The 20,901-nt window shown below is 41.9% G+C and overlaps 2 protein-coding genes across 5 annotated transcripts; both read left to right on the forward strand.

Annotated features, from left to right (window-relative positions):
- Positions 1-186: 186 nt before the first annotated feature.
- Positions 187-18,129, forward strand: gpt (glutamic--pyruvic transaminase). Of its 4 annotated transcripts, none has more exons than XM_058067804.1 (12): positions 187-484; positions 4,460-4,646; positions 10,454-10,543; positions 10,918-11,026; positions 11,397-11,530; positions 11,614-11,857; positions 13,047-13,126; positions 13,187-13,323; positions 13,403-13,577; positions 13,670-13,825; positions 16,467-16,579; positions 17,572-18,129. In XM_058067804.1, exons 1-12 carry the CDS (start codon positions 420-422, stop codon positions 17,660-17,662), a joined length of 1,581 nt encoding a protein of 526 aa, XP_057923787.1. In that variant the 5' UTR covers positions 187-419; the 3' UTR covers positions 17,663-18,129. The 4 variants fall into 4 exon arrangements, with proteins under 4 accessions (XP_057923787.1, XP_057923791.1, XP_057923789.1 ...); XM_058067808.1 differs by lacking the exon at positions 187-484 and adding an exon at positions 3,873-3,979; XM_058067806.1 differs by lacking the exon at positions 187-484 and adding an exon at positions 3,999-4,191.
- fuz (fuzzy planar cell polarity protein) lies at positions 510-3,455 on the forward strand. Its single transcript, XM_058067809.1, has one exon. The coding sequence runs from the start codon at positions 769-771 to the stop codon at positions 2,074-2,076; it is 1,308 nt and encodes a 435-aa protein (XP_057923792.1). The 5' UTR covers positions 510-768; the 3' UTR covers positions 2,077-3,455.
- Positions 18,130-20,901: the final 2,772 nt, after the last annotated feature.

A 20,901-nucleotide genomic window follows, 5' to 3' on the forward strand; every position in this document is an offset into this window, starting at 1 on the left:
TCGAGCACCTGTATACAGCGCCCTCTAACGGCAGTAAGAACGTGATTTGACACATCTCGCGAGAATTGGGTTTACGACGAATGTTACCCCAACTGATAAAAGTACAGTAATACAATGTTTTGTTTATATTTATAATGGTATGTTTAATTGTCTTCCAGCTAATGTTCTGTTTGATTCATTTAAATTGGCCTCTATGTGGAAAAAACGTGACCAGACAGTGGCGCAAGCGTACCAAAACGGCTTACCACAGAAGAAGAAAAAAACGAGGAAGAAGTCAGACGTCTCCCTTTCGACAAAATGAAAAACACGCGATAAACCGGCACGTTTACTCACGGCACCGAATTTACGGTATCCGACTATCGCATTGTTTTTCTGTTGTGATAGTGAACATATCATTAAAAGGATTTTGGACCGGCCAAATGAAACGCTCTCCTCCGCCGGTTGAAGAAATGAATCATGGGACCGCGTTGCTGTGGAAACGACGGTAACCTGTCTCCTTAACGCAGCATGTCCATCCCCTTTCCCTTTCCCATCCTGTGAGATGAAGCTGCCCTTGTGTGTCACAAATATCGGTCATAATTTGCTGCATAATAATGTCTTAGTTTAGCGTTCTTCTGTTGTCGATAAGTTGGTTGTAGCTGCTGATGCTAACGGATGACCCGGGTACTCGCCCGCGCTAAACTAGCCAATGAGTTACGAGCTAGCGTTGCTCATTCCGCCTTACAATCACTTCCGTAAATACCTCATTTGACTACTCTTAAACCAAGCATGATGGTCCAGGAGGGGCCCATACAGCTGGTGTGCCTCACAGCCAGCAGTGGGGTTCCCCTTTTTACAAGAGGGGCCTCCAGGCAGCTCCCCTTCTCCATCATTGGCTCCCTGAATGGTGTCCACATGTTTGGAAGTGGACAGGGCGTGGTGTTGTCCAGCTGTGAGACTGAAGGAGGTGGCAAAGTGGTGTGGCGAGTCTTCCAGGATAGTGTGATGCTCATTGCTGTGAGCGGGGGTCACCAAGCGGGCAGCAGTAAAGGAGAGCGTGTGTATCTCCAGCGCCTCCTTGAGAACGTATGGAGCTCCATGGTGATGGTGCTAGGGCAGGACGAGTTGACCAATGTGAGGAACGTGGAGCGGCTGAAGAAGGACCTGCGTTCCTGCTTTGGCCTCATCGATGTGCTGCTGGAGGACCAGAAAGAGGGCATCTTGGGCCAGCTGACGCACTGCGCCGACTGCCTGCTGTCTCCGCAGCCGACTCTCCTCCAGGAGGCCCTGCAGGGCTTCGCTAAAGCTGCGGACAGCGAATTTGGCTGCCTCCTCGTCCATGGGCGGATTGCGGCTGCCACAGACATGTGGTGGCGCCTCGCTCCGCAGGAAATAGTGCTCCTCTCAGCGTTGATGCTATCACTCTCGGACTCTGCTTCGGCCTCCTGTGACTACCCCGTGTTTCTTCCTCAAGGCAGCCCCACTGTGGCGCACCGCCTGCTCTGTTTCCGGCTCCTGCCTGGCGCTGATGTTTGTGTGCTGTGCGGGCCCACGCCCTCACTACACGGAGCTGAGAGTGGCCTGGTGGGTCGCTTTTGGTCACCTCTCGTGGACACGGTGAGAAACTGCCTTGCCATTGGGGAACGTTGTCTCCCTGCATCCTTATTCTTACGCCCTGATATCCTCGCCTTTCTCCTCATCAACCGGGAGAACCACCGCTCCATCTCCAGTGTGTTGCCCCCCATGTGTGCTCAACCGCAAGGTGATCCTGCTTTACCGCCCAAGGCTCGCTGCTGGGAACTCCTGAAGCTCTTCTACATTTTTTGCACTACGCGCTACTTCAAGCAGGAGGAGTCAAGTCCACTCACAGAGGAGGAGGAGGAGGGAGCCCACCAGGGGAACACAGGGGACTTTGTACATGGACTGTCCCACCAGCCACTACAGTGCTATTTGATCACAGATGAGTGTAAAAGCTTTGGACTTCAGACATCACAGCATCACCTTTTTCTGCTTCTTCCCCCAGTGGTGCCAACTTTCGCCCTCCCCACCATCGCCACACAGACTCTCTCCACCATAACAGCAGCTACTGCATTCTGACAAGGGCGTTAGATCTTTGCATAGCACAGGACTTCAGCCAAAGTCCGCCTTGCTATTTATTTTCACGGGTTTAACTTCTCTTTTATTACAGACAATGATTTGTCGAGCATAACATGTTTAAAGTTGCCTAAAGATCACTGATCTAGTAATAGCGACTCAGTATACATCACACTGGCTACAATATTACATCCACCTGCATGTATCTAATGAAAATTACTTTTACAGTTTAGAGGTATTAATTTATCTATATGTTTATTACTGTAGCTGTCGCTTTGCATCACGCTAAGAAACAGTTCCATATGACCTGCTTTGCTGTTTGTGTCAATGATAATGTGAAATGGGAATGGACAATGCTGATTATTATTTCATATTTGGCCTTTTTAAAGAGAACATCAATTCAAATGTGGCCACTTGGTTTATGTTCATTCTGTTTCATCCTGCCTCAGTTTTGATCATTTATATTAATGCTTTATTAAAGTATCTTTTTGTTATTTGTAATGACAACATTAAGTGATTTTGGGAGTCTATCAGTAAGAATCACAAAGGTCCCATATGATGTCAGGTTACAAAGGGCATCTCCTGTGCAAAATCCCCTAGTTTTCTGTTGGATTTGGGTGTCCAGACCCGTTTGGTACACGGGAAACATTTTGTTGCATTTCTCAGGTTTCGAGTTCCGTCTACGCATAGGGTTAAGTGCACATCCTTAAAAAAATCATTAAGCTGCGCTGATGTGGACTGTTAAGGCTGGGTTTTACTTGGTTTGTAGTACATTATTTCCTGTCTGTGTACGACTTGTCTGGAGGTGGCCCGATGCCATCTCTTCTGATATCGGATCGACATTTGCAATAAAAGCATCTGTTTAAACACAACGATTAGTGACAGCTGCTAATACACTTCCATTCTGTCTTTGATTACTTTTGTGGGCTTGCTCTAAAGGAAGCTTAATAGTTGAATGTTGTGGTTGCTCAAGGAGCCCTGAACCTCCCAGAGCGAGGTGCCATACAATCCCTCTCTCTATAACCCCCATTATGTTTTTGAAAAAATAAATCACATGGCGGAAGTGTTAATAAATCCCAAAGTTTGACCCACGAAATTGAAATTTCTCACACACTCTACAAAAACCCAATGTTACTTCGAGGTGTTCAGTCGAGTCACCATTAAATAAAGTACACTTCTGTTGGGGACTGACCAGCATGTGTATAAAAATAAGGTTGGCTGAAAACCATGGCTGCCATCAAGCAAAAACATCTTAGAGAGGCAACTAATTGTCCATAAGTGAATTATTTTAAAACTTTGAGGATATATATATATATTAGATATATGTACAGCATGTCTTCCAAAGCATTTTGGACCACAATCCATCTGAGTGTCATTTACATGTCATGTGACATCCCGTTCATCTTGCTGGATGAACCGGTTTTTTAATTCAAACTGTCCAAAAGTAGGAAATGTTTTGCAAAGTTAAGTCTAACCAGAACCTTGACGTATTCCAATAGAAAATCTTGTATGGTGACCTAATGAGGGGGCTATGCACAAGGGATGCCATCCAATCGGGCACACTCTTGTAATGAAGAGTGTACAGTACAGCTATTCTGTTGACATTAAAGCAATCAAAGCATTTCATCGAAGTATGTGATGGCTGTCTCTACTGATGCATCTTATTTTGCATTTTCAAACCTGGAAAGTCTGATTTCAACAGGACTTTGTTCACTGATTCCCAAATAGGAGGAGCATCCATGCTTATTTTGCATTAAAAAACTCATTCGTAGTCTCCTCCCAAACTCCTTCACAGTGGAGTCACTGTATTACTGACTGTCTGTCTTTGGTTTGGAGTTGTATCCAGTCGCGCCACGTCAGGGTTCAAAACTTGTGCAGAACCGGAGCTGGGTGTATTGGATAACGGGTAAAAGGGGAGGGTTAGTGGCGGAGCCCACACAGAAAGGAGGGGGAGATACGCCGTTTGTAAGCGTTGCCATGTGTGCACAATGTATTGCCAATCACCTCCTCCTCTGAAAAAAAAGAAAGCAAGAAAAGAAAAGAAAATAGAAAGCGGATGCTGCGAAGCTCCTCGGAAACATCTCTGGGGGGATTTTTACCACCTTCTGTTTTGACGAAGTTTGTACTTTCACCCTGACTCAAGTTCAAAGATCTACGCAGAGATTTGACCGTGGAGCCTGCACTTGCTCAGCTTAGTTGAACTAGTTAACTCTTTAATTAAGTTCCCCAAAACGCGCTAGGAGAACATGGCCGCAGCGAGGATAGGGTGGCTGTCGCCCCGTAAACTCCGCTTTAGTTTGACCTGGGGACGGGGAGACTCGCTAGCTGTTAGCAGCGGCGGTATTCCCGTGTTGCGTCCATTGACCTCTCCCCCTCTGTCCGCCAGAACTATGGCCGGCCTGAGCTCCACACGATGCGGACTCCCGAAGGAGAGCGTGACCGAGAACGGTGCCTCGCCCCGGGGCAAGGTGCTGACCATCGACACCATGAACCCTACGGTGAAGATGGTGGAGTATGCCGTGCGGGGCCCCATCGTACAGCGGGCCGTGGAGCTGGAGAAAGAGCTCTCTGAGGTGGGTGATAACGATCACTTTTGTATTTTTGTTTTGATTTGTTAGTTCAAGTTTTGGAGCACTTTGTTGCTAAAAAAAAACACATTTTGGACGAGCCATGTTCCACAAAAAGATGTTCTGGGTTCGTATTGAAATAAAGTCATAAATTAAAACAGTCAACATATTTAAGATATTCAAAGATCCTTTAATGTTTTAAGGACTTCATGTGAAAAGCCAAAGTATCTGTATGACACGACTGCTGTGATGTTTGTAACTGCTGTAAAGTTATAAATATAGTACATATTGAACCCCTTTGTTACACAGCAGATGATACCTCTTTCCAACTATGGTAACACAGACAGAGCTAATCCACAGGAAAGTGGATTTTATTTTATTTTATTTTATCGTTTCAGCCTCTCATCCACATGAGACGGCATTGTGGGTGCCCTGAAATGGTATTTTTCAAAAACTGCTTCCAGACCCTGTGATTGGCTGGCGACCAGTCCAGGGTGTACCCCGCCTCTCACCCGGAGACAGCTGGGATAGGCTCCAGCACCCCCGCATCCCTCGTGAGGATAAGCGGAAGAAAATGAATGAATGAATGCTTCCAGACCAGTCAGCTGGGATAGGCTCTAGCATACCCCCGTTACCATAGTGAGGATAAGCGGCATAGGAAATGGATGGTTGCTTCACTATAAATGTAGCGATACAGTAGGCTTATCAATTAATTGTAAGCTAATAAATGTTAGCTTTCAAACAAAGAATAGCAATAAACTCATTCAATCATTCATTTTCTACCACTGTTCCTCACAAGGGTCGCAGGGGTTGCTGGAGCCTATCCCAGCTGTCTTCGGGCGAGAGGCGGGCTACACCCTGGACTGGTGGCCAGCCAATCACAGGGAACATAGAGACAAACAACCATTCACACTCACATTCATACCTATGGACAATTTGGAGTCGCCAATTAACCTAGCATGATTTTGGAATGTGGGAGGAAACTGGAGTACCCGGAGAAAACCCACGCATGCACGGGAGAACATGTCAACTCCACACAGAGATGGCAGAGGGCGGAATTGAACCCCTCCTAGCTGTGAGGTCTGCACGTTAACCACACAACCGCCGTGCAGCCTAGCAATAAACTAATAATAAAATATAAAAACACACTCCTCTTTTATCCAGGCTTAATGAAAAGAAAAAGTTGTGTTTTAGATGAGGTCAAGCTCCTCCCCCATGGCATCGTGGCGCGGAAGCTGTGTACTACCGATACACGAACCAATAAACGATCATTCAATTATTTCTGTGATGTTTAGTGCCACCAAACTCCCATCACACATCAACTGGCTCCTCCTGGCTATTCTACAATACTTAGTTGGGGAAAAGGTGCTTTTACATGCATTGAATAATTTTGGCTGGCGACCAGTCCAGGGTGTACCCTGCCTCTCGGCTGAAGACAGCTTGGATAGGCTCCAGCACCCCCGCAACCCCCGTGCGGATAAGCGGTAGAAAATGAATGAATATCTTGTATTGGATCATATTAGCTTGTGGAGATGAACCTGTTGAACCGTGGCTTTTTAAAAATTTTTAAACAAATTTACGCCCTTGTTTCAGTGTGAGCTAATTCGTTCAAAAGCCGCCTGGATGTTTTCCCAATGATAGCTCATTCTGCCATTTCTCTGGTGTACAATGGAAGAGTGTACAATGGAACCTCGGCTAGTGTACGCCCCAGTTAGTGGGATTTTTTTGGTTAATGTAAAAAAAAAATACCTCAAGATTTTGCCTCAGTTTGCGTACATTTTGCATTAACCTACAATATTTTGCACATCTTGTCCTTATTAAGCCACTGTGTGAGTTTTTCTCACAAAACATCCGACTATAAAAAAGAAAAGAAAAGCACTTTTGGCTTTCTGGAACTGATCAATTAGATCAACATAATTTCTTATGGGAAAATGTACTTGGCTAGAGTATGTTTTGGATAGAGTCAGAAATTCTGGAATGGAATAATGATGCAAACCAAGGTTGCATTGTGTTTGCTTTCTGCACACTGCACACCCCCAGGCTAAAAGGTTCTGTCTGAATGCCAACGGCACTTAAAAAATCCGGAATGACAAGTCATTGTGTTATCACTTGGCCCGTTGCTCCCATATCCTCTTGGCAAAGTCCATCTGTGAGTTAATCATTGAAGTTTTTCTCCTAAGTGGGCCTTTTTGACGCTGATTTACCCTCCCGTTTCATCATCTGCTGCACTTCTCATTTGAACATGAATCATCTATAACTTGTGTTTGTGTAGTGATCGTAGAGGTGAAAGTCTTGCTGTAAGTGCTTTTTTTCTGACCTCTTTGCTCCCCTCTTCACTGCTACTGGTTATGTACCAGACAGCTGCTGGCTGGTGTACACAGTGCAGGCTGCTGTGAAAATCAAATATCTCCTGTTGAGACTGCCCAGAAAAAAATGTATCAAACATTGTTTGGTTAGCCTGGCCTTGGGTGGAACCGGCAGGCAAAGACTCAAGCACTGTCTGAGTCTGCTATTAGTATTGGGTAAAACAAAACATGGCGTTAAACTATTGGGATCGTACAGAAAATAGATTTAAATGCAGTTCAATATACAAATATTAATATGTGGCATCAGCTGTGGCTGTAGGCAACCACACAAAATAGCACTAGCTGTATTTGACATTTGATAGGTCAGCATAGTAGCTTTATGTAACTCTGTATGTGCTTTAAAATATTGTTTTTCCCATTCATTTATTAGGTGTGAAACTAACACTTGTCGTACTGTTGTTTACAATGAACCCCTTGGTGGTATTAATGCTAGCTGAGCAGGCTATAATTACACTATTTATAGTAGATATTTTTAATAAACATTGAGTGATCAAGTGTTTTAAAAAGGTCCTCCTTCCTCATGCATGCATGCATACATGCATGTTGTCCATTACAGTGTTTGTTTTGTCCTCAAGGGCATTGAGCTGATAATCAACTGAGACACACACACATACACACAAGGTTCTTTGTCCATCTTCCATGTCCTCTGGCAGCCTATAAAACAGCCTTTTATATTTGTGAACATTATTCCAAAGTATTTCAAACATTGTTGAGCAATTAGTTAGTTCAGAGACAGAGATTGTTGCTGTCAATAGTGAATACGAGTGTATTCACTATTGTCATATTTGTCTTGGTTAAAACAAATAGAATAGAACGGAATTTTATTGTCACTTATACGAGGTACAAGCAAATTTGAGCAATCGCCCGCCTGTACATACATATACAGTCTGACAGAGCGTAGACAGGACAGGATGACTGGGCGACGAAAGAGGAGGGGGGGGACAAAGCAACTCCAAATTATGGCCAAGGTCGCTGCCAGTGAGGGGGAGGCCGAAATGCAGATTAATCCGATGAACTCTTGTACAGTTTGTTTGGTGAACGCTATCAACTCTGGTGTCCACCAATAAGCGTACTAAGAGTGCTTAAATGAAAGGTTTTTTGTTTGCGAACTTGATGTTGATGACAACTGTAGCAGTCTGTTATCACTAGGGTTTGTTCAGTGCTCTGGTCCGGAACTAAAGTTTTAAAAAGATACTAGGTACACACATACAGTACATGCAGGCCACTTAGCGTTACACTGGTATTTTTGATATGGGACCAAAGGCTGCACAGTAAAGAACAAAGGCATAAAGTAAGGACATGTTTGGGTATTCTTTGGGATATATTATATAAGGTAAATATCCATCCATCCAGTTTATTGCTGCTTATCCTCATTAGGGTTGCAGGGGGTATAATGGAGCCTATCCCGGCTGACTTTGGGCGACAGGCGGGGCACATATAAACAAACAACCATACACATTCATACCTATGGACAATTTAGAGTAGCCAATTAACCTAGCATGTTTTTGGAATGTGGGAGTACCTGGAAAAAACCCACACACGCATATTTTGATCTTCTGCACTATTTACCAGCTTTGTTTTAAAAAAAAAAAGCTTAAATGTTTAAAGGCCTTTTAATTTTAATTTAATTATTAAACATAAATAGTAAATAATATGTATAATTGTTGTATATTCTTATGTCATCAGCGGCTTATTTGTGGGGCAATAATCATGGAGTAGTGCACCTGCATTGTTTTGTGAGTTACATTTTTTAAAAGTACTTTTCTTAAAATTGTTCAAATCTCGTGAGTTGGGTGTCTCCTGACACCCCATTCATCATTTATATGTATTCATATGGATTTTGAATTGTTTTCTGCATGTCAAACAATAACCGTGAAACTATGAAAACTTGTTTTCTTGGAGCGAATAATTGGACTGACATTAGTTCTTATGGGAAAACTGGATTTAGTAAGCGTCCGTTTCGGGTCGACTAAGCTAGGTTCCACTGTATTTCCTCCCTTAATTTCATTAAAAAAACAAAAATATATACTTTTAAAGTACTTTCAATATTTTTTCTGTGTTGACTACATAGTTTATTTTTATACTCTGCACTGTTTGCCAGCTTAGATTTCTTAAAAGCTTTGTAAATATACTTCTAAAGAGCGACATCATATTATGTGAAGTAACATGACATTTATAGCAACACACTTATAATAAGAAAAACAATCATCAGTGACCACATTTTGTTATGATTGATGAAGTAAATCTACTGGATGTATCCTGGATATATACTGGATGTACAGGATGTATTTCTCATGTTTATTTAGTCTGTTATGGAGCTTGGAGAATAGACAGCAGTACTCCACTCTCTTGTAAATGTTTGCATGACTGACTCATCAGTGATGAAGGACGAGTAAAAGTCAAATCGAAGAAGCGCAAAGATCCCTCTATCGTGACCGAGGTGACATACTGGGATGACTTTGGGGTGTGACACCCTCCCATTAATTTGATTGGCTCAGGCTGTTCCTGTCTTTGACCAATAAGCCAGCGAGAGGCTCCTATGTTTGTAGTCGGACAAACAGGCTGTTTTGATTTCGGGGGAATGTTGGTGAAAATTCCCTCCTCTTCTCCCACTACCCCCGGCTGCAGCTGTGCACAGTGTGTGTGCGTGTGTGTTGTTTGTGTGTGTGTGTGTGCATGTGCGTCCTTGTTAGTTTATACACATGTCGGCCAGCCTGGCCTTTTTACCACCCGTCGCCTCCTGTGAACCCTGCAGGGGTCGCAGCTGCTCAAGCCTTCACAAACTTTACATTACAGCCCTGGACCTCATTTATGTTGATTCCACTTTATGGATGTCATAAAACCTAAGCTTAACAACCCCACCCGCTTCCACTACCCCCCACATCCCCAGCCATCACTTAGGAGGTTAAAAGGTATCTGTGTTATGTGAGTAATGTGTCAGGAGGCATCAGCAAGATGAGGATGGATGTTTGCATGCATGTTGTGAAGACTTTCATTGTTGCTTTTATAAAAATAATTTGGAATTTTGCGCTCATCTGTAGTTGTACTACAATGTAAACATCCTATAAACATTGACAACATGTAAACAGCATATTTCCTCAGAGAAGCAAGTATATTTACGTAACTATAGAGCAGTGGTCACCAAACATTTTGAACCTGCACAAGATCTAACACACACAGACCTAAAAATTGCTAGAATATACATTTTACACATTTGGACCTTAATGAGGTTTTAAGTAGAGCTACAATATGCAAAAAAACAGAAGGGGGAGTGTGACAAAAAACATTAATTCATTCATTTTTTACAGCTTTTTCCTCACGAGGGTCGCAGGGGGTGCTGGAGCCTATCCCAGCTATGTGACAAAAAACATTTGTTTAAAAAAAAATGAATGTTATTTTTGAGTTGCATTGTTTGTCAAAGCTCATGTTTGTTTGTTTGTCATGCAGGGGAGGAAGAAGCCGTTCGAGGAGGTTATCAAAGCAAACATCGGTGACGCACACGCTATGGGCCAGCAGCCCATCACTTTCTTTAGACAGGTTGGCTCTATAATGCACCACACACACACTGTTTCTTTTTCATTTTAATACCTGGTACAACTAAAGGTACCTTTGTTTGGACAAATGACAACAAAAATAGCTCACAAGAGTTTAATTTCTTGGCGATACAATGCTTTAGTTTTTTGGATTATCAAGAAAACCATGATAGTATCAGCTCTTAAATTAAACTATTTTTGTTATCACTTGATAAGCAGCATCAAATCAAAATTGTCCAAATGCCTTTAATTGTACCATGCACTAAAATGGTTCAATACAAAGGTGGTCTAATGTTTTTTTCTATGACTGTATATATACTGTATGTATAACATACATCATAGTGTCCTTTCACGTTCCCACCTCTCTGCGTTACCAAGGTGTTGGCACTCTGCTCTTACCCCGAGCTGCTCAACGACGGCACATTCCCGGAAGATGCCAAAAGCAGAGCTCAACGTATTTTGCAGTCGTGCAGCGGCTACAGTATGGGTAAGTTGGCATGAAATTATTACATGAAATTGCAGTAATCTTACACATTATAGTTGTCTACCCTCTGCTCGGGCTTTTGGCTGGCATAGCAACTTCTACTGCTACTTCTGGTAGGAAATAGCCATATATTGTAATTAATGCAAAAGACCTCCGCAAAGACCGAACATCCTAATTTAGATCAGCACGTCCATAAACTCCCGAATCATGCATATGCCTTCATTTTGTCATGAATATTCATGCATTTTCCACTGAAAAATGGATGGGGTTGTTACATGTTCCCACCTTTACTTGAATCAACACCCTGCAGTTACAGCATAAGGACTTTGGGGATTACTGTTCTCCCCTCTGACTATTTTGTTGTTGTTTTTAGGTTCTTACAGCGCCAGTCAAGGCATTGACTCCGTACGCCAGGACGTGGCCCGCTACATTGAGCAAAGAGATGGTGGCGTGTATTGCGACCCGGACAACATTTACCTCACAACGGGAGCGAGCGATGGCATTGTGGTAAAGATGAAACCCATACGTTTACCACATTGACCCCCCCAGAAAAACCCCTGTTTTTCATTTGGAAATTTTTACATGTTCAGACCATGCTCAAGCTGCTGGTGTGCGGCGAGGGCACGGCCCGCACCGGCGTCATGATCTCTATCCCCCAGTACCCACTGTACTCGGCGGCACTGGCCGAGCTGGGTGCTGTGCAGATCAACTACTACCTCAACGAGGAGAAGTGCTGGAGTCTGGACATCAGTGAACTGCAGCGAGCTCTGGAGGATGCCAGGAGCTACTGCAACCCCCGGGCGCTGTGCATCATCAACCCCGGGAACCCTACTGGTAATGCGTCCGTTTTCCCCAACATCTCAGAATAATATTTTCTTGTTGGAACTCCATTTCTAACAAAAATAAACCCAAACATGGATGTTAGCTCCCTAATTAACAGTAGCGTGTCAGGTAACTGAACAAGTTTACAAGAGAAAAGGTCTTTGTCAAGTTTATTAGCGCTCACCACACATAAACTGTACTTTCTGTTCGGGGGCTTCCACCAAAAAGAGGCCCCAAATACACTAAATTGAAGTGAAATTTTTGGGATACCTACAAAACCTTTACCTATTTGAAGAAAACATGTATCCCATGTATTAGGAGTATAACGGTACATTGGATATTTTGGTACGGTAGTGATTCTTAACGACTGTGCTGCGGCACATTCGTGTACCATCAGAGATCATAAGGTGTTCATTGGTCCAAAAATTATTTATTTACTACAATTAGTACAGTAATCCCTTGTTCATCACAGTTAATTTCTGCAAAGTAGGAATCCTTCTTCATGAATGGAATTTTTTTGTAGTGATGGCATAGAAAACCTGTTTACAAGCTTCCAAATATATGTTTTTTTATGTTATTAAAGCCATCTAGACATGGCTATTAGTATTACTCTAAAACGGGCATCCAATAAAATTTTGGTTTGTGTCAAATAATTCGTTCCACACAACTGAAGGGGAAAAAAGTCTGGTTGGTTTTGCTGATATTATTTGATTATTATTGAAAATTTCTTGTCGCTGACAAAGTCGTGTTCCAGTAGCTGACAGTAACTCCTACTTTCGGTGTGCAATCCTAAATTCTCTACGTGTGTTCTTCAAATTTGAAGTTAAGGGCCACTGTTAGGGCCAAGTTAGTCTGGAGCTTTGTATTAATTAATGAATGTTTGAAAAACTGTGTGTGGGAGCGATTTTCAAACTGTTATTTATGTATTTTTTGACTTATGATTTATTTGACTTATTTTAAAAATCATCTTGTCTGCACAAAAGCTAAGTAGTTTTATGTAGAGCATGTTCTTCATTTACTGGACCCAAAATAACCAATCTGCTCCCTTAAAAGTGAGGTAGGTACTAAACCGTGATGGTAGTGTACATTTACACCACTACATGTGGTTTAACCCTAGCAAGGTATTTTTGAGTAGAGCCACTAGATGGCAGCAACAGACAACCATGTGGTTCACCATAAGTAACAACCCTCCTCTTCACAGGCCAGGTTCAAAACAGGAAGTGCATTGAGGACGTCATCCGATTCGCCGCCAAGGAGCGTCTTTTCCTCATGGCCGATGAGGTAACATCTTATCGTCTAAAAAGCGCCAGGCAACATACCATAACCCTCCATCTTTGTCAGGTTTACCAGGATAATGTGTATGCTGAAGGCTGCCAGTTCCACTCGTTTAAGAAGGTGCTGTTTGAGATGGGGCCTGAATACTCCAACACAGTGGAGCTGGTCTCCTTCCATTCCACCTCCAAGTGTTACATGGGAGAGTAAGGGAGGATTTTTTCTTTCATCGGGTGACTGCTCTTCCAACTTCCTTTTCCAGTGAATGTCATGTTTTACTTCAAGGTGCGGCTTCCGGGGCGGCTACATGGAGATCATCAACATGGACGACGAGGTGAAGGCCCAGCTCACCAAGCTGGTATCAGTCCGACTGTGCCCTCCAGTTCCTGGACAGGCGCTAATGGACCTGGTGGTCAACCCGCCGCAGCCTGGCGAGCCGTCATATAACCAATTCCTCAAGGTACACAAATCTCCAACTAAATATTGTCAAATAGTCAACTCTTCTTTGTGGTTATGCGTTTATGTTTGTTTGTTTTTTTCTTCCACATCCAGGAGCGCACAGCCACGCTAAACGCCTTAGCAGAGAAGGCCAAACTGACGCAAGAGGTTCTGAACACGGTGCCTGGCATCAGCTGCAATCCAGTGCAGGGCGCCATGTACTCCTTCCCTCGTATCAGCATTCCAGAGAAGGCTGTCAAAGAAGCCACGGTAAGTCTTAAACGGTAAAACATGGACTCCACCTACACATTGTGGTAGAAGACTCCATTACATTTGGTCACTGTCTGGTGAAAAGCCATATTTTGTTGAACCTTAAGGGTCCAAAAACCGTCAGTTAGGAGATGCTGATCAACCTCTAATCTGTATTGATTTGGAATGAATCCGTTTCAGGATGCTAACCTTTTATTAACTGTGCAAGTAATGTTTTTAAGGAACATTTTAGCATTCTTCAATGTAAAAATTTGGGTTGGGTATTTTTTGAATTTGAACTACTACGGCTTCGATTCCTCGTTTTGATTTGGTTCCTAACGATTCTGATGCTTTAAGAGGCAGCGTCATAAAGGTTTGCATGGTCAAAGCATTCATTTTGAATGTAAATGTTATGAAGTTTCCTTTTACAGGAATACACTTTCACAAAAGTTTACTTTTGACTAGGGCTTTACTTTGTTTTCTGGCTCACAGCCTGAAGACAGCTGGGATAGGCTCCAGCACCCCCGTGACCCTCGTGAGGATAAGCGGTAGAAAATGAATGAATGTTAGTATAAGCTATTATTATGACACCCGTAGTTTGGTAACACAAACAGGATAAAGCCCAAAGCGCTCTTATTTTGAAGGTTGGAAGTGTGTTGTGTGAGTTGAGAAGGTCCCTTGACTGTTGCTAACAGAGACAGAATGAATAGAATTTCCTATCCTTTAGTTCCACCAAACTTCCACATCATCTAGCGTAAAAGAAAGAAGAACTGTAGTACAGTACTACTACTGAGACAATATGCAAGCTTTGTGCCAGGGATGTCCCAATCTGATCTTCAGGATGAGGATCAGCTGCCGATCCACGGTATTTTGAAGATAAAATCGGCTACCGCCACGAGATGGGACCAATACGGTTGCCGTATAATGTTCATAACTCTGACACATAGTTTAATGCTGTACTGCGCTTCAAAGATGGTTGCCACTCGACACTCTCGACTAGCTACAGCGGTAGTTCCCCCTCACTGTGCCCGGACTGCTGCGTCATGGTCCAGGATGTGCCACTGAAGGACAAGCACAGGAATACTCCCGTGTGGCATTAAACATTTCAAAGCTAAAAAAATAAAAGTCAGAAGGCGCGCCGAGCCGCTGAGAATCTGATTAGCCTCACGCATGAAAAGGTCAGCCGGTCCTTGTTAACTTTTCTCGGCATTGGGATATAGGCGGTCCGAGAGGAGAAGCGCCTGGCTTGTTTAGCGGCGCCACCATGGGACGTAGTTAAAGTGAGAGGCAGCGTGTAAATCCATTAAGCGTGCTCGCTCCTTACCGTCGTTTCAAGCTGGAAACTATTGGTTTCATTGAAATCGAGTGTGTGACGTCACAGCCTCGAGTCCCTGAAGGCTGCTGCTGTGTTTAAGTGATCGTGGGGTGGTTTGTACAAAAGGTAAAGTGTAGAGAATGTGACGTGCTGGAAAAGTCTGTATACACGCAGAGAATGAAGGTGCCAGGAGTGCATGAGGAAGAGCAAAATAAAATATAGCTTCACCACATGCTTGTTTATTAACAAGTATATTGCACAGCATACAGTGATGTGATGTGAAAAAGTGTTTTTGCATGTTTGTCACACTTCAATGTTTCAAAACAAATTTAAATAGTAGTCAATGATAAGTGAAAGCAAATGTAGTTTTAAATGAAACGTTTTATTAGTAAGTGAGAAAAAAAATGCAAACCTACATGGCCCTGTGTGAAAATGTGATTTTCCCCTAAACCTAACAACTGCTTGGGCCACCTTTACTTAGCAGCAACAACTGCAATCAAACATTTATGATAACTTGCAGTAAGTCTCTTACAGCTCTGTGGACAAATGTTGGCCCACTCATCTTTGCTGAATTGTTGTCATTCAGCCACATTGGAGTATGAATTGCCATTTTAAGGTCATGTCACAGCATCTCAATAGGACTCAGGTCAGGACTTGGACTAGGCCACTCCAGAGTCTTCATTTGGTTTTTCTTCAGTCATTCAGAGGTGGACTTGCTGGTGTGTTATGGATCATTGTCCTGCTTAAGAACCCAAGTTGGTTTCAACCAACCAGACATTGTCCTTCAGAATTTTTTGCTAGAGAGCAAAATTCATGGTTCCGTTTATCACAGTCTTCCAGGTCCTGAAGCGGCAAAATAGCCCCAGACCATCACACTACTACCACCATATTGTGATGTAATGCAACACAAATATTTCTTTTCTCCTTTAAGAATAAAATATTTAATTAAAAGAAAATACATTTTGTGTTTAGTTGTGTTATGCTGAAACATTTAAGTGGGACAAACATCAGGAAGGGGGCAATCGCCTTTTCACAGCACTGTAGCAGCCACAGAACCAATGTTGTAATAACTATAAAAGGGGAAACCACTCCACTAAGAGCTCTGAGTTCATTGTAAACAACAATATAGCAAATATATCACGCATGTGTTTCACACCAACAACATTTTAGCAATAGCAACATTTTAAAGCGCATGCAGAGGTAGATAAAACTGTGGGATGCTCACTACTCATGATACTGCCATCATGTGGAGTTCATAAAAAAAAACATCAGGGCTTTTGATGCCAATGTTTGTTTACATGCTTGAATGTTGCTGCTATAAATAAAACGAATGAATGAATGTTGTAGGAAAAAGGCCAGCAACCTGACATGTTTTACTGCATGAGGCTGTTAGAGGAGACCGGAATCTGCCTGGTCCCTGGCAGCGGCTTCGGCCAGAAGGATGGAACCTACCACTTCAGGTGCAGAACAATTTCTTCTTTTTGTAATAAATCATCCATGCTATCCTGTGGATACTCCCCTCTTGATTGGACAATGAATAGTGCTGAAAGAGATGCGGTCCTTAATGGTCTGCTATTGTCCTTCCAAAAGTATTCTTCCAGGCGTATCTTTAATTAATCCCTATATACATTTGCTACATTTACACAGCAGAGGATGAATCGAAAAGTCTTATGTGAAGCTTCTTCATTATGGTGCATTGTACTTATCGAGCCACTTTTTTATGGTGATCCTTCAAAGTCCGTGAAAATCTTTAACTCCTCCACTGCTGATGCATTACTCGGCTAACAACTTGCGCTCTGACAGGCTTCCTATGTATGGTCAATGAAGGGGAAAAAGGTTACTTTACATTAAATGGTGAATTTTTAGAGTTGTTTTTTTTATTTATTTGCCATTTCTAATGCTAAAAACATTGCCTGCAGACTTACTTTAATAACAAAAGTTAATCCAATCCACTTTATTTATATAGCACATTTTATTAACAGTTTCCAAAGTGCTGCACAGACTAGTAAAATAAAAAGTAAAAATAAAATAAAATACAATAAATAAAGGTACAAATTGAATTTAATCCAAAACTAAAAGATCAAATAAGAAATAAAATAGTAAAATAGATATTAAAATATTAAAAACAAGAAGCAAAGCAATAAAAGTATAAAAAATAAAACCAATTAAAATAAAAAGAAAGCACTAAAAGACACTCACTCAGAGTTGAAAGCCAGAGAATAAAAGTGGGTTTTAAGACGAGACTTCAAGCTTTCGATGTTGGGGGCCTTTTTTACTTGGGAGGGGCGTTAAGGGGAAGTTAAGGGCATAATGAAAACTCTTTTTGTACCAAGTAACAATCCACAAATAAATATTAGCAATAATACATAATAACTTCATTATGTGACTGCCTGTGTTTAATATGTACCAGGTTGCCTGTCAAATATCTTTGTGTTTGTCTTCTTGTTCCTAGAATGACCATCCTGCCTCCTGCAGACAAGCTGAAGATCCTCCTGAGCAAAGTGAAGGAGTTCCATCAGAGGTTCACCCAGCAGTACTCCTAAATGTGTCCTCACACACGCGCTCACTGAAGTGTGCAAAAACTTTTGCCAAAATCCCCAATTCCTTGTCACTTTAAAAAGTGCCTTCACGTAGAATCTCTATCACTACGTCGCACTTGGGCCGCCTCCACACATCTGGATTGTGGTGGACGGTCAACAAAAAAAGGGCACCCTTTGTGTTTTCAACACAAAAACTGGAAATGGAAGTTGTGTTTTTTTAAGTTTGTCTTGCATGTGGACAGTATGTATGGAAGACAGTCATAGAAAGACGTGCCAAGGTTTTTTTTCCCTTTTTTAAAAAAAAAAATGAAGTTACAAATGAAGAGAAGTTAATGCTGCTTAAAAAAAACCCACCAAAACGTGAAAAATTCATTGCTGCAGGCAGTACGTGACCTAGAGAATATGCAGACAACAAAAGTGCTATTTCCATTGCATGACCGTTTAACAAAATAAAAGTCATTCTCCACAACTTTTTGTGTTGTTTGGGCAAACGATACTTTCCTCAAACTGAAAACATACATAGTTGTCAGTCTTTATATTAAAATATTAGCTTAGCAGGTCCTACATTCATCATTGCATTCATTCCACTAAGCACTTCGATATGACTGATACACAAAAATGTGTTAAATGATGCCAAAGTTTCAGATAATGACATAGTGACCCCCTGAAAGAAGTTTGGGATGGTTCAAAACACTTGGTTTGAAAAGGCGTGGTAAAACTGCCCTTTGTGATGTCACAGAGGAGCATGCTTCCTTATATGGGTGTGTCTGTAAGCCAGATAAGCGCCCTGCTCCTCTGGCTCGTACGGGAAAAGCCACATTTGTTTACAATTCCTAAAAACGCAACCATCAGACACAAGTGGTTGGAGTTCCTGATTCCCTACCAGCAAAAGAAATGCATTTTAATCTGCCAATGACGTTTCACTCTGCACTGTTTTGTGAACATGGGCCAGTATGCAGCTGGACTAGCCGACAGGCCTGCCTGACGCCTTGCCAACGTTACATGGTCGTGTGGAAGAGTCAGAAGAGCAAGCGGTAAGTAACAGTTTATCAGTGTCCTAACAGTGTTTATTTTGTGTAAGTCGTGGAGAAAAAGCACTTGTCTGTGTAGCATTATATAGTGTGCATAAAGTGTGTTACTTATATGTTGTATATAAAACAAAGAGCAGTACAATGCAAGCAACAAATGGGAGTAATATACTGTATGTTTATTTGTATCAGAGCGCACAGCTATGGTGCTTTCAATGCCAACTGGGATTAAAAACTTAGTGAAACAACTGCCGTAAAACCCTGTCCCAACCAGAGGCCCTTAGAAACAGAACATTCCTGTCATAGAAGATCTTTGACTAGTGGTTTTAAACAGCAACACACTCCTGTTATATAGAGGATCTTTGACAAGTGGTTCAGTAGTTTCTTAAAAGTAGCGCAGCTTTTTGTTTCTTAAAAGGTCCTTAAAAGTGCTCCTGTCATATAGATGATCTTTTAATTAGTGTTTTTTTTTGTTTTGTTTTTTTACAGGGGGTCAGAATGTTTGCATTGCATTTTTTGTTGTAGATCCTTAAAAACAGCAGGACCACATGTGTGTTGTGGTTCCACTATGTCAAGAAAAGACACTTATAATTAGAATACAATTACAATTATTTACATTGTGTAAGCTGTTACTACAATAGTGTTGCTGGGAGCAGCCTGCCCCCCCCCCACTCCTCTTCGACGTCACAGCAACGACACTGTCATATTCTGTAATCGACATCGTGTCAATCGTGTTATGTTTCGTTAAAATAGCATAACTGTTCCTATTAATTCATCTATCATGCATTTTTATTGCCCATTATGCAGTTTGTAAAGATGGATGGTACCGTGTGTTGTGTTTAACCGCGTGTGTGTGTGTGTGTGTGTGTGTGTGTGTGTGTGTGTGTGTGTGTGTGTGTGTGAGGGATTGATAGACTGTACAGTGTTCGAGTGAATCACGTAGTTTGAAGGGCCGCTCTCCCTCTCCGCTCCACAGTGGCTGTCAGCTTCAATTAAACTTGACAAAGAGCTTCCGGAATCCTAATTACGCTGACTTTTCCTTGTCTGTCGTGGTGAAGGCCCTCAGCACATCATCCCAGACCTCCCTCTTCTTCTTCTCCCGCCAGGAATTAACTCAGGGTCGCTGGCACTGGCCTTTTTTTTTATTTTTTTTTTGACACCAAAGGTCATCATTAGCCAATGTAAGGGGACACGTAGCGAGAGAGAGTGCTGTCATGTGGATGTCTGTGTTATGACAACGACCAGTCTTATTATTAATATTATTATTATTATTATTATTGACACTATATGGTGTCTTATATTGGTACATTCCTGTGGATGGTGGTGTGTCAAGGTCAATACATTCACAATTTGACTAATGGTTTCACTTTCATTTTATGTCAACATGTACACAATTTACCATGGGTGACATCACAGAGTACAATTTACAGTTTTGCATGTCTGAAAGGAGTAAGAAGAAACATAGATTATTTAATCCTACCCCCCCCCCATCCTTTTCACATATATTGCAGTAATTTATTCACTTCCTGTATTTCATCTGCCTCCCGCCCTTTTTTTCTTTATTAATAATGAATATAGTGATAATTAATCAGTCAATTCATTTCTTATTTTGGTGGAAAATCACTTGATTTCTTTTTTTCCAGCATTTAAAAATATATATTCATTCATTCATTTTCTACCACTTATCCTCACGAGGGTCACGGGAGTGCTGGAGCCTATCCCAGCTGTCTTCGGGCGAGAGGCGGGGTACACCCTGGACTGGTGGCCAGCCAATCACAGGGCACATATAGACAAACAACCATTAAAAATATATGTATATATTTGTTTTTTTGGAGGGGGGGCAATAATTTCAGTATTATTCATTAATTAATTTTCTACCGCTCTTTCCTCACGAGGGTCGCGGGGGGTGCTGGAGCCTATTCCAGCTGTCTTCGGGCAAGAGAGGATTTCAGTATTAACTTTTCTTAATTAACCTTTTGGATGGGACAGTACAAATGTAATATTTTTGTAATATTTTTAAGTTATTTTGTTTTTTATTTTAGATAACAGAAAATAAAAACATTCCATTTAACAACAAATGTATATCTAAAATGACGAAAATATTTTATCTTTTATTACTTTTTTAATTTCACAATTAAAAAGAATAAATTAAAATGTTCATTCATTCATTTTATAACCGCTTTTTCCTCACAAGGGTCGCGGGGGTGCTGGAGC

This window comes from Doryrhamphus excisus, chromosome 3 (assembly GCF_030265055.1).
Source record: "Doryrhamphus excisus isolate RoL2022-K1 chromosome 3, RoL_Dexc_1.0, whole genome shotgun sequence".
Lineage (NCBI taxonomy): Eukaryota > Metazoa > Chordata > Actinopteri > Syngnathiformes > Syngnathidae > Doryrhamphus > Doryrhamphus excisus.

Bases quoted from the DNA above. Each gene is read 5' to 3' on its own strand.
- fuz (XM_058067809.1), top strand. From the start codon at position 769: ATGATGGTCCAGGAGGGGCCCATACAGCTGGTGTGCCTCACAGCCAGC.
- gpt (XM_058067805.1), top strand. From the start codon at position 4,320: ATGGCCGCAGCGAGGATAGGGTGGCTGTCGCCCCGTAAACTCCGCTTT. The intron at 4,647-10,453 runs GTGGGTGATAAC...TTTGTCATGCAG, and splicing joins TGGAGAAAGAGCTCTCTGAG to GGGAGGAAGAAGCCGTTCGA. The intron at 11,858-13,046 runs GTAATGCGTCCG...TCCTCTTCACAG, and splicing joins CAACCCCGGGAACCCTACTG to GCCAGGTTCAAAACAGGAAG.